At 37.1% G+C, this 13,845-nt stretch overlaps 1 protein-coding gene across 1 annotated transcript in view; it reads right to left on the bottom strand.

Annotated features, from left to right (window-relative positions):
- Nucleotides 1-920: 920 nt before the first annotated feature.
- ATAD2 (ATPase family AAA domain containing 2) overlaps nucleotides 921-13,845 on the bottom strand; it is a 74,743-nt gene continuing 61,818 nt past the window's right edge. Inside the window, exons 21-28 of the mRNA XM_056110295.1 lie at nucleotides 11,760-11,956; nucleotides 11,087-11,246; nucleotides 7,484-7,606; nucleotides 7,248-7,388; nucleotides 5,494-5,883; nucleotides 3,461-3,594; nucleotides 2,811-2,939; nucleotides 921-1,453 (exon numbers count right to left, since the gene is read on the bottom strand). Coding sequence (XP_055966270.1) covers nucleotides 1,409-1,453; nucleotides 2,811-2,939; nucleotides 3,461-3,594; nucleotides 5,494-5,883; nucleotides 7,248-7,388; nucleotides 7,484-7,606; nucleotides 11,087-11,246; nucleotides 11,760-11,956 — 1,319 coding nt within the window. The 3' untranslated portion in view covers nucleotides 921-1,408. The remainder of the gene's footprint in view (nucleotides 1,454-2,810; nucleotides 2,940-3,460; nucleotides 3,595-5,493; nucleotides 5,884-7,247; nucleotides 7,389-7,483; nucleotides 7,607-11,086; nucleotides 11,247-11,759; nucleotides 11,957-13,845) is intronic.

Genomic DNA, 13,845 nt, shown 5'->3' with positions numbered 1-13,845 from the left:
TGGTTTTGTAAGTTTACATAGGAAAAGTGGAGATATCATTTCCCTTCTGCAGGTAAGTGTATCATGGAAAGACAAGAGCAATATTAATCTTTGTAGTTAAAGAACACATACCATTACAAGCATTGCAACATCAAAAACACTCAAAATTATGAACAAAAAAATTTCTGTACCTGTTCTGTACTTAATTATCTTTAGGACATTTAAAAATAATGAATAAAGACAACCTGAACAAGTAATTTTCACCTTTAAAATTTATTACAGAAATTATAAATACAAAATGAAACCTAGTTATACAAGAGATGCATCTGAATAAATTATATGAAGTTCAATAAAAATATGTAAACATATATTTTGTGTGTGAGACATACTTAAATGTTTTCAGTGACCAGCATTGTTTTACAGATAAGAGACAGTATTTACTAATTAATAAATTTTAAATACTGTTCCTTTTAAAAGGCTTTAAATAAAATATCCAGATAAATGAACAGCAAAAGGCAGCCCAACTCTGAAACTGTAAAAATTAAAAATCCCTTATAAGAGATTATCTTCTAGTCCTCTCAAAAGAATTTTCCAATCAAAGTCATATTTTAAATAAATTAATACAATATCTCCTAACTAAAAGCACAACAGTGAATACTTTAACAATGTATTTTTGACCAATACAAAATTTTTAGTAATTATAATTGTATATAAAATGCATTTACAAAATATACCTAAGCACAAATCTAGAGATATTCGGTTTTGAAATATGAAAGTTTTGTGCTATTAAAAAGATGTTCAACAAAGTATCTATCTGTTGTGTGTATAATGAGAAAAGTAAGCCAAAAGATTATTTCAAATTTTTATTAACACAAGTATTATAAATGTTTATAAATCATTAATTTTTGACACTCGAATACGTAATTTTGTGTGGCCTGAAGTTGTTCAAGAGCCCTTCTGCAAATTATGACTTGAACACTAGCTTTCAAGTGAGTGGTCAGGGGAGCTAAAGGCAGGTGTGAGATGAGCACTGAAGAAAACAGAGACAACAAAACAACGCCAAAGACAAAATTGTTAAGTTTGTAGTCTGCTACAATAAATCTTTAAGAATAAAATCAAGTGCTTAAAGCTAAAAAAGTCAATGTCACTTAATCTTCTTCAACTTAAATGACATAAAGCATCATCAGAAATTTTATTATGAATTGATCATACTTCAGCTACTGATAAGCATTATTCTTACTACAGCGGTTCAATCAAACTTCCAAATATTTATCCTTTTTTTTAAAACCTTACACATGTACATAAATACCAGTAAAGTATTTCAATTATCTTCCTTAAAAATGCAGGATTTTATCTTGCATCAGTTATATGGACATAACAAAGGTGAATTAAATTGTAACTGAATATAAAGAATATTGATGTCATGACATCACGATCTGGAACAACTGAAGTTTTCTACCTCTTGCTCCATTTTCTAAAGGATAGAAAGGAAAAAGCAGTAAAAGGGAAAAAATGGTAAGTTTCAATATGGAGAACAATAAAAGAACATCATCCCATTGCAATTTTTTGTTGTCCCCACTCCCTAAATTTGTTTACCCTCCCATATAGTAAAAAAATTTAGGAATGGTATCTATGTTAAACAAAGACTAATTCAGTATTAAAGCCTATGACATGAATTGTTACTATTCAGGGACTTCATTAATTGAACCTAGTTCATGTTCTTCTTAAATCATAGTATTATAATTTGCTATGGCAAAATTAAGAGTTACTAGCATTTTATATTTTGTAGTTACTAGTGTTACATGTATCCTACGCATAGTAGGTAAACTAAATACTGTATATAATATACTAGGAGATATAGATAGTAGGATCCAAAAATAAATATATTATTCTATATAGTTTCACTCAGTATCTGATTCTAAGTTAGTGTTAGAAGTAAACCGGTCCTGATGCTGTGCCAGGCTGTCTTCACCGGGGCAACTTGGAGGGGGCAGGCCGAATTTCCCTCCCCACCCCAGCAGAAACCCAGCAGCTGAAAACCTCCAGAACCCAACTGCACAGCCATGCTCACGGCCACTCTCCACAGGCTCTGATGAACCTCACTTATGGGAGAACCTGCAGAAAAAAGCCAGGTATGCGGGACCCACAACTGAGATCTCCAAGCTTGCTTGAAACGGGGCTGGGCCTTCTCTCTCCAGCTCCCAAGTTTTCTAGTAGCTTGGCAGTCACAAACACAAGCTGCCTCTGGAGCCATATAATCTCATCAATGGCCAAGATCCAGAGATGAAATAAAGCTCCCGGAAGACAGTGACACAGAATATCCTAGGCGTGTGGCCACATTTGTGGCTGCAAAACCTCTTATGCTCTAGCCCATGAAGGTACCAAAAGAAGCACACATTTGTTTGGGTTTAACATATATGTTTGTAATATCTTATACAAGAGCTTATATGGCTCCAGGATGAAATACAACAATCTTTACACACTTATGGTGGTGGGAAGGTGCACGGTGGAAGGACTGGTGTTTGAATATTATCTGTAATGAATTATTGTGAACAACTTTATAAAAATAAAACAAAATTAAAAAAAGAAAAAGAAACCAAACCATTTTAGCCAAGATTAAAATAAATATGTGTATCTTAAAAAGAGCTCTGTATCTTCATCAACACACAAAATAAAGATTTTCAGTTTGCTGAGACTATAATTTCACTCTGCATTAAAGAAAAACAGACTAGTGTAATGCTAATTTTAAAAAGCACAGAAGCTAGCTGTAGCCAGAAATACTCTAATTCTCATATTTTAAAATCATTCTCATCAACTTAATATATGTTTACCTGAATGAGTTTTGTTTTGTCATAGTCCCTGCGATGCTGATATATACATTGGCTGATTACTGCATACAAATTTTCCAACTGAAAAATATTATATCCTTGACTTTTTTTAACAACAGTCTTCAAAAGATTCTAAAAAGTAACAACAAAAGACCTGATTGTTTATGAGGTAAGTTCCTTGAGATATCACATTTTAGTTTTGAAGATTTGAATAACTTTTAAGATATAAACCAGAGAGAAATCAGATGAAACTAGTAAGACTCCTGACTAATGAATCATTCTATATCCTGGCCTTTGATCTGATTAAACTTGTCATTCTAGAAACTACAGCTTGGGAGGCTAATAACAATTTCCACTCTAGTTAAAAATACCTAAAGATTTAAAACATAATCTAAAACCAGATATTAACAGTAAAGAAAGTAGTGGAACCTATGACATTAAACTACAGTTAGTTTCATTACATGAAATTTTAAAAAGCACATAAAAATTTTTTTGAAAGTAGTGAAGTGCTTCACCATTTCTGGGTTCCATACCCTATATTCAATCCTTTCAAAAATATTATTTAAGCCCAAATTAATACAAAAAACCCCTCTTCTTGATGGGTTATGCTAGTAATATGTTTAATAAGAGCATTATAATTTCAACTTACGTACTTTTAACTGTTCGTGGTCCACAATAAGTGAGGGTGTAGGTTGAGAAAGAATTGCCAAAGCCTTTTCAACACTAATAAGTTGCTGTTGCTCTACTTGGGAACGTCTAGCTCGAGTCATTTGCAGAATACACATTTCTACAGAAAACAACAAAGAAAACCCCTCTGTTATTTGGCTTAAAGACACTGTGATGCCTAAGGGTAAATAAAAGTGTGTTTACTATATACAAAAATCAGTTATGCCTTACAGAATCTGCTGAAAGATGAAGATGCTGCCATTTATATATCAAAAATTAAGACATTTGAGAAGCACTGCTCACATTAGTTAGTATAGGGTATCTGTCTGCTACAGTAATCTAAAATAGAAGTTGCAAAAATTCCACTCATAGGCCAAACTTTGCCTACTGCTACAAATAAAGTTTGATCAGAACACAGCTAGGCTAATATGGCAGAGATTGTTGTGACAGAAACTGTAACGATTAAATATTTTCTATTTGGATTTTTTTTTTAACTTATCCTTGATCCAGATGATAAAAAAACAAGGTCAAGAAAGGTAAAATAAGTTTTCTATGGTCATCGTAGTTCTAAGAGATGGGGCAAGAACTTAAATCTAAGCTATATAATATGACTGTATATGTGTACACACACACACACACACACACACACACACACACACACACACACACACACCCCCCATCCTACTACACTCTGTTATAATGAATTTTACATACTGAAACTCATTCTTAGCCTAGAGAGATAGTACAGGAGGTAAGGCACCTTCCTTGCACATGTTTGACTCAGCTGGAACCCATGCACGCCATATGGTCCTCCCACCAGGAGTGATCCCTAAGCAGATCCCAGGTGTGGCCCAAAAACCAAAATTAAAAGAGAACATTATGAAAGATTTTGGAATGGTAAACTTGGTTTATGACAAAAATTTAAAATTTTACCCCCTTTTTTTAATCTTTTGGGGGACATCCCCAGTGAACCAAGGTTCCAGGGCCACTCCGAGTGATAACTGACCTGGTAATATAAGTCTCACAGTTTACTGCTTGGGCCTGGCAATGTAGTGCTGCTCTAGGTCCAGTATTTCTTGGAAGTCACCAGGGCCAGATCTATACCTGGAGGTTCTTAGGTGGATGGAAGAGGGAGGGAGGGAGGGGATAGGATGTAGTACTGGGGATCAAACTAGGACCTGGCGCATATGTCCTACTACTTAAACTACCTCTCTGGCTTTCTTCCCCCTTTTTTGCTTTGTAAGACTAATTGCGTGGATTTCTAAAAAGCAAACCTACCTACTACTAAATGTCTAAGAAGATCCTGATAGAAAACAATTCTAGCAACTACTGGAGTACAATTGTTAGAATAAACATGAATAATCTCAGAGCGAGGGAAATAGCCTATGCCTTGAGCATACAAATTCAATCCCCAGCACCAGATGGCCCCTTGAGCACAACTGGGTATATAGTTCTGGTCCCCAGACCACTGGGCCAATCACTGAACCATCCAAATGAGTTGCCTAAGCCCTCAGGAGTTGCCCCTGTGTCCCCAAATTATTGCTTGGAAGCAGTCCCCATTCCCAAAATACATGTATAAATCTTCAATTTAACCTATATTAAGGACAGATGAATGATAGGGGCAATACTTATTCAATACCACTCAGCAATAACAGATTATCTTGTTTAAAAATCAGAGGGTCCTCTACCATACTCTATCACCAAGCATTTTGCTACCTGCTTTAGATAATATTATTCAATCCTCCAAACAACTAATTACTTTGCAACTACCTACTTCAATTTTGTAGATGAGAAAACTGAGAACAAAAGGTCAAGCATCTTGCCCCTGGTTCAAATTCAGGTCTGTACGATGCCAAAGCATGCTTTGAACAAAGATTTACTAGCCAAATACTTAAGATGGTATTTTTTTCCTAATCAACTAAGACCTGAATTCTGAAAGACAAAGATAGAGGAATAAGTTGGGATGTAATTTGTTTTTTAAAGAACTCTGAATGAAACACCTTGCTGAATTGAAACTTACCCTTTGCTTCTTTTCCATCAGAAACGTCTATAATCTGAGAGTTAGAAGCATCTCCATTGCAAGTTATGTTGTCTTTCTTCAATTCCGGACATGATGTAGCTTTCTGAGAATCAAGCTCATTCTCAATATTATTGACACTTGAATTATTTCCCAATTCTATTTTGCTTTCAGAGGCATTTTGCTGCTTTTCATTTTCTTCCATTGAAGACTCTCCTGTGTTTCCAGTCTCATTATGATCTACACTTGTATCCTGATTTTCCTCTGTATCACTCTCAGTTTTGTCATTTGTAACATTTTGGCTATCATCTTTTGCCTGTGTGATTTTCCTTCGTTTCGTTATGGTGCCTAAGTACCACTTTGACTTCTTGCGAACTTTTCTCTTCAACTGAGCTTAAAAAAATCCAAAGAAAAAGGATAAAAGAATATTCAACAATTTTCTAAAGTCTAGTAAGTGGGTGGGTTGTATGGGAAAGGGCAACAAATATCTCCCGAGATAGAGAACAAAGTTTGAAAAACAACTGGTTTTGTATCACTGGAATAAAGGGGGAAACAGTAATAAGTCAAAGTAAAAATGGACAATAATTTGTTATTCTAAAGACTTTAGTTTTCTTAAAATTTTTTAAAAATTCTAAAATAATTTGAAGGAAATGATAGTGTGATGCTTATAAGAATATAGTACTGGGGCTGGAGCGATAGTACGGCGGGCTTGCATGTGGTCAACCCAGGTTTGATTCCCAGAATCCCATATGGTCCCCTGAGCACTGCCAGGAGTAATTCCTGAGTGCATGAGCCAGGAGTAACCGCTGTACATTACCAGGTGTGACACAAAAAGCAAAAAAAAAAAAAAAAAAAAAAAGTACTATGAAGAATGATTTATATACTTGAAACTTTTTTGACTTTTATTCTCTTTTCCCAAATGCTTCCTCCTAATTTTTTACAAAACAAACACTTTCTCTATCTCAAACCTATTGCTTGTCCCTGAATGGACAAATCTATAATACAGTAAAGAAAGGTTCCACCATCAACTAAACCCACACATAGGGTATTGGGCGGTGGCCCAGCAGAAAACATGTCTTACTACTAATATGATGGGTGTGATTCCCTGGCATGGGTGGGGGGATGGGGAAGCATAGTGTGGTGGGGATTGTAGAGAATCCACAAAAAATCCACAAATCTGGAGCAAAGAAAAAAATTTTTTTTTGCTTACAAATATTGGACGTATAACAAGGCATGAGGAATTAGGGTACCAAAATCTGAAAAATCTAAAACAGCTGAGAGGTAAAGAGGCTGTGGGAAGTTTGATGTTCACAGGGCTTAAAAAGCAAAGAGTCAAAACACTTTCAAGAAAACAGCATTGATAAAAACCACAGGCTCTGGCTTGGTATCTAATGTAGTTATTCTGAAGAATAAGGAAAAATAAAAAATAAAAATCAGTTTCAAATCAAGTCAACTGACAATGAGATAAACTGATACTATAAATATATCCTTACAAGCCTACATTTATTTAAAAAATTCAAAACCGTCTTAATTTTAACAAAACAACGAAACTCACTACATTAATATAAATAAACCAGGTCAAGGATGTGATTCAAGGTATAGAATATTTCATACACATGAGATCCTTAATTGGATCCCCAGCACTTGACATTATGGCAAGGCCCTCGACCTGCCTGGTGTTGCCCTAGGCAACACAACCACCAACAAAAGAGAATAAATGTCCCAATTTCAAATAAAAAGTACCCAAGCATAGTTACCAGGAGTGCTGCAAGCCACTGGAGTACTGGGTGCCTTTAGCTTTTCATTCTGTTCTGGATCTGATCTTTTATCACCAGTAATGGAACTTTGTTTTGGCATCACATGGTAGTAAGATGGGGCATATTTGGAGGAACTGCAACCTATTAAACAGACATGAGATGTAAAATCAACTTTGTATATCTCAGAATTAACATGAGAAAGAAGCATCTTTTCTGACGCTAAATCATTTTCCTACCTCTCTTCTTTCTAGACTCCTGAATTTCTTCACAGAGTCGCTCAAAGTCTTCATCAAGTTCTCCTTTAATGATAGCATAGGCAGTATCTCTTAAGGCACAAGCTCTATGCCTAATAAGACGATCTGACAAAGAATATAATTAAAAAATTCTTTTAATTCATTTACAAAAAAAATAAAGTTAAGATTATAGCTACTTCATCTAAATTTCTGCCATACATAGTAAAAGTACTATTGTGTACTCTTATGGTTTTAGCGTCTAAACTAAAGACAATGGAATAGTAATCCTATGCAGCTAATTTTGAAAAAGTAAGCCAAAACTCATAGGTTCAAACACTATAAATTGGAAGGAATGTGCTTTGAGACAGAAGGCAAGTAACAAGTGAATGTAAGATTGCCTGGAAGGTTGGATTAGTTTCTATTAAATAGCAACAGGGAGTAATATTCAGTTTGTAATTAATAGCAACAGTTACAATATCAGAGGGATGTTTCAGAGGGCTTCTAATTTGGCTCTGGAACTAAAGAAAGACCTAGCAGAGTCTAAGCATTGGTTCAGGAAGTGTGGAAACACTGGGATCATCTTGAAACTAACCAGAGACTAGAAAACAGGGCCCAACAATTTAAAAAAAAATTTAAAAATCTTCCTTAGTAGCAGGGACCAGAGCAATAGTACAGTGGATAGGATGAGGGCATTTGCCTTGTAATCCTGTCAGCCACACTAGGAGTAATTTCTGAGTGCAGAGCTAGGAGTGACCCCTGAGCACCACTAGGTGTGACACCAAAAAAATAAAACAAACAAAATAGCAGTAGCAACAGTGGTACTGTAGTAAAAAAAAAGTTCCATCTCAAGGATGACTCTATTTTTCTACACCTAAGGTAGTTGTTTCCCACCTCTTCGAAACACTAAGCCTAAAAGGCCCCTTGAATTCCTCAGGATATTCCAAGAGGAAACTCGTGGAAATAGTGTAAATAGGGAGATACAATGGCACTGGGGCCGAGATCTCCAAGACTACTCGGATCCGGGCCGAGCATCCTCCACCCAGATCCTCCAAATTCCAGTAGGCGGGGGTCACACCCACCAACTGGCCCCCTGGTGCCGTGTAATCCCATCAATGGCCAAGATTCAGAGAATATAAAATCCAGCTCCCGGAAGCGCGCGGCCGCATTCTTATCATCTCATTCCTACTTTGGGCAAACTGGCAGACTACCGAATGTAACCTGCCCACACGGCAGAGTCTGGCAAACTCCCCGTGGCATACCCAATATGCCAAATACCCAGTAACAATGAAGGGTCTCATTCTCCTAACTCTGAAAGAGCCTTGAATATGGCACTTTTAAAAAATCTCAGGGCTAGGATGAAAGAGACGTTACTGGGGCCTGCTCGAGGCAATCGACGAATAACAGGATGGTTGTGATTGTGATTGTGACAATGGCACCAGACTAGGGGAGTATATGGGAGGGCAGAGGGACCACAGAAAGAAAAACTGAAACACTGCACCAAACTATAGGTGGTGGGGAAACTAGAAAGGGAAGAACATAACTTTTCCAACAGTTTAAGAAACTTGATCTCACTTATAAATCCTAATACAATTTTTTAAATAATTTATTTATTTATTGAATCACTGTGGGAAAAGTTACAGAGCTTTCAGGTTTAGGTTTCAGTCATGTAAATATCAAACACATTTCCCTTTACCAATACTTATTTTTACCCGCGAACCCCAATAGAACCCCACCTCCCACCCAATCCTAATACAATTTAAAATAGAAAGTCAATACTCTAGAGACTAGAGAAATTATGTAGAAAACTATTATCTAGATATTAAATGTAATATTATATATCTAGTAATTAGCTACAATATATAAAATAATTTGTTTATGAGTGTATATTGCCCATTGAGGGTAGATAAATGCATTTATAAATATGAAGAATTATCATTAAAAAAAGCCACTAACTTTATTAAATAATATCCTGTGTGGTAAGGGTATATGCACAGAAAATATCTGGAAAGGTTATTTCCAAATGTAATTGTATTTGCCTTTAGAGAAAGGGAATGGAGATTTGGTTTTCTAAAATATTATCAAGTATTATTTTTCTTAGATTTTTGGGCCATACCAAGCTTACTCCTGGCTCAGGGGTCATTCCTGGACGGGTCAGGGTCCATATGGGGAGCAAGGGATTGAACCTGGGTTAGCCATATACAAGGCAAACACCCTACCTGCTGTATTATTGTTCTAGCACCCTTTTTTTTAAAAAAAAAATTGAATCACTGTGAGATATAGTTACAAAGCTTTCATGTTTGAGTTTCAGTCATACAATGATCAAACACCCATCCCTCCACCAGTGCACGTTCTCCACCACCAATGTCCCCGGTATAAACCCCCTTTTCCAGCCCTCCCCCTGCCTCCATGGCAGACAATTTTCCCCATATTCTCTTTCTACTTTTGGGCATTATGGTTGGCAATACAGATACTGAGAGGTTATCACGTTTGATCCCTTATCTACTTTCAGCACACATCTTTCATCCTGAATGATTCCTCCAACCATCATTGTCTTTGTGATCCCTTCTCTATTCCAGTTGCCTTCTCCCCCAGCTCATGAGAAAGGCTTCCAATTATAGGGCATTATAGGGCAATATTCCTGGCCCTTGTGTCTACTGTCCTTGTATGTCAGTTCCAGCACCCATTTTAAAAATAAAGTAGCTTAAAAGAAATTTTACTTCATTAAAAAAGTGGCCAGTAAATAGTGTAGTGGGTGGGATGTTTGCCTTGCATGTGGCTGACTTGGGTTAGATCCCTGTAACCCTCTATGGTCCTCTAAGGGACTCTGACACTAGGAGTTGGTTTGGAGTTGGACACTGAATGACTGAAACTCTGTTATCAGTAGCTTTGTAAATGGTGTTGGATGAATTAAAAAAAATCCTTTGAAAATTTTTTTCAAGGAGTGCTGGGCATCATCCCCAGCCCTCGAAAATCTTTCAAACCTCCTTTACAACATTAATTTTTATGTTTTAAGAGGATTGATATACAAAGAACGTAAGCTAAAGTTGGTATACAAATTATTTTCCATTAGCAAATACATCATGCAACTGCTAACAAACGTAAGGGTTTTGTTTTGGGATCACACCTGGTATTGTTTAGGGGCAATGTTATGGGAACTGTGGTGATGGGGATCAAGCCAGGGCTCCCACAAGCAAAGCATATGCTGCAGCCCTCAGCCACTTCCTTGGTGGTAGAAATTCTGAAGTGAAAGATAATCAAATTTAATTTCTGCCTTTGCTATATCCTGGCAGTATGACCTTGAATAATTTTCCCCCTTGTTTTTGGGGCACACCCAGCAGTGTTCGGGGCTTGCTCATGGCTCAGTGCTCAGGGGGCCATATGGAGGGACAAGCTCCTTATCTGCTGTACTATCTCTCTGCCCCCTTGAATAAGTTTCTTAATCTCTCTAAAGCTTACTTTCCTCAACTGTAAAATGTGGGTACAATTGCTGTGAGGATTAAATGGTATGGTGAATATAAAATGTAAATATACCACCAGGCATAAAATCAAAATCAAAATGTTAGCAACACCCATTGCACCCGCAGAAAACATCCATACAATGCTCACCTCCAGGATCTCGATCTGGATTGTATTCCAAAGCATTACTACAGATTAGATCAATATCACTCAAATAGTCTTTTACAGTCAGATACTTGTGGAGATCAATTTTACTGATTACAGATGAAAGGTCCATTGGTTGTTTTATTACAGTGACATAATCAGGAACCTAAAATTCAAGCAAATGACCAAGTCACTAAATTAATTCTGAGCACAAAAATACATTTGAGTAAAGTTTCTTTGCCAGGCAAGGGAAGTGACAGAAATTAAGGATGTAAGAGACAAAGATTGTAATATTTCATCTTTGGCTCTACTTGACTTTTTTACATTTGTTTCTGTTTTGAACCTAGATCCCCAGTGGTAGCCTCACCTCATTCCTCATCCAAATGACACATTTCACTCTCTAGTTCATTGTGTCACAATAGTATTAAGTGCATTAAGACATTTTAAAATTACTTCTCAAATGTTTGAGTTGGGAAAATCACCTATTTTATCCAGGAAAATAGAATTTGTTACTTAGTTTTTAGAGTCTTCATGGGCTTAACAGAATATTACTCAGTGTGCCTCCAGTCAGAGAAAATTTTAAGTTCTGAGTATAGACAAAGTACTAGATAAACTGTCCAAAATTTTCTGATTTTGAAGAACTAGAGCACTGAACGCATTCAATTCAAAGATTAAATACCTCATCTGGATCAACAGGCTTCGTAAATACTCTGAATCGCTTGTCAATAGCAAGCCGATGTGTAACATTTCTTAAGAAAATCCTCAGTTCTCTAAACGTATCTTCTTCTTGTTCCTCTAGTCGTTTCACTTCTTCTGCTGTTAATGGTCTTGGCTTAGGTGGTGGAGCCACTGGGAGAACCTCTAAGGCCTGCAATACTTCATGTGAACGTAAGATTTTAGTTACTAACTCTTCCATAACCAAGGGTGACAAATGATTCTGTACATATAAAGTGGTTAGGCTTTCAGTGGTTATCCTTACATCTGTCAGGTATCAGGATTTAGAATACTAACATGCTACCATAATAGCACAGCAGGGAGGGTGTTTGCTGACCTGGGTTCAATTCCTCCGTTCCTCTAAGAGAGCCCAGCAAGCTACCGAGAGTATCCTGCCTACACGGCAGAGCCTGGCAAGCTCCCTGTGGTGTATTCCATATGCCAAAAACAGTAACAACAAGTCTCACAATGGAGACGTCACTGGTGCCTGCTCGAGCAAATCAACGAACAACGGTAGGACAGTACAACAGTGCTACAGTTCATATAGCAGTAATTGGCAACCTGTAATTTGAAATGCTAATTCTTATGTCATCACGTCTATTCCATTTCAAGATTTTAGTTTTTTTAGGCCATAGCAAGATGCTGCAATCTCTCCTAGCAGATCCAGGTTTGGGGACTCATGTAGTGCCGGGGACTGAACGTGGGGCTGCTGCATACAAAATATGTGCTGCAGTCCTTTAAGCCATTTCCTCTGCCCTCAATTTAAGAAAAACATGAAATGGTTTCTTTCAAATATTCTAGCTATTAAAAAAAAAAAGTTTTGCACAGGGTTGTTGCAAGTGGTAGGCATCTGATTTCTGGCATCACATGGCTGGCCCGAGATCTGCAATCAATATGAAATGTGGCCCACTTCAAATAAAAACTTCTTGTCAAATATCTGATCTTATTCATCTGTAGCAGATCAAACAGAACAAAGTAACAAACAGTATTAATGAGTGACAAACTTTTGGCTAATATTCGGCTTACCAGCAATGTGAGGAGGAGTTGGGGGAAGGAAGAGGTGGACTAGAAGTAAGAAAAGGAAACTGGTGGAGGGCCATAGGCACTTTGGTGGTGATGAGGCGCTATAAACTGTATACCAGTACCATTAAGAGCCAACAGCATCATAGTTATCTAAATGATCTAAACCATGCGAGAAATTTTATAAAGTATTTTCTAGTTAGTTTTGCACTAATGAAAATTTATGGTATGTATTGTAGCACTGTCTTCCCATTGTTCATCGATTTGCTTGAGCAGGCCCAGTAATGTCTCCATTATGAGACTTGTTGTTACTATGTTTGGCATATCCAATATGTCACAGGAAGCTTGCTAGGCTTTGCCGTGGGAGCGAGATACTCTTGGTAGCTTGCCGGGCTCTATGAGAGGGAGGGAGGAATTGAACCCGCCTCGGCCAGGCCAGCCATGCAAGTCAAACGCCCTACCGTGGTGCTATCGCTCTAGCCCTATGGTATATATTAAATATAACAAATTTTGGGGGCGCCGGAGAGAGAGTACAGTGTGTCAGGTGCATGTAAGACATGTGCCCAACCTGGGTTTGATCCCCAGCACCACATTACAGTCCCCAAAGCCTTGTCTATAGTGATCCCTGAGCACAGATCCAGAAGTTTAGCCCTGACAAAGTTAGGTGTGGCCTCCAAACAAACAACAGCAAAAACCCAAGTATTTTTTGGTGCTTGTTACTGGGGGAAAATCTGAGTCTCATATATGCATGACAAGTGTTTTACTATTGAGTTACATTCTTGGCCCTAACATAACTTTAATTCTGTTAAACAGACATGCACTGAGTATTCAGGATAAAAACATAAGAAAGTGATCACCCAGTAAGTCGACAGTCTATTAAGGAAACAAAAAATAAAAAAATAAAATATAACATCATCATAAAGTCCTATTAGTAATATGAGAAAAGTGCAGTGGGTCATAAAAGGCAGAAAAGTAATACTGCCTCATTATGTTAGAGAAGAACAAGTGAGTTATATTATTGGAAGGACAAT

This window comes from Sorex fumeus, unplaced genomic scaffold, assembly GCF_029834395.1.
Source record: "Sorex fumeus unplaced genomic scaffold, SorFum_2.1 ptg000002l, whole genome shotgun sequence".
Lineage (NCBI taxonomy): Eukaryota > Metazoa > Chordata > Mammalia > Eulipotyphla > Soricidae > Sorex > Sorex fumeus.
This window is presented reverse-complemented; position numbering and strand designations above follow the sequence as displayed.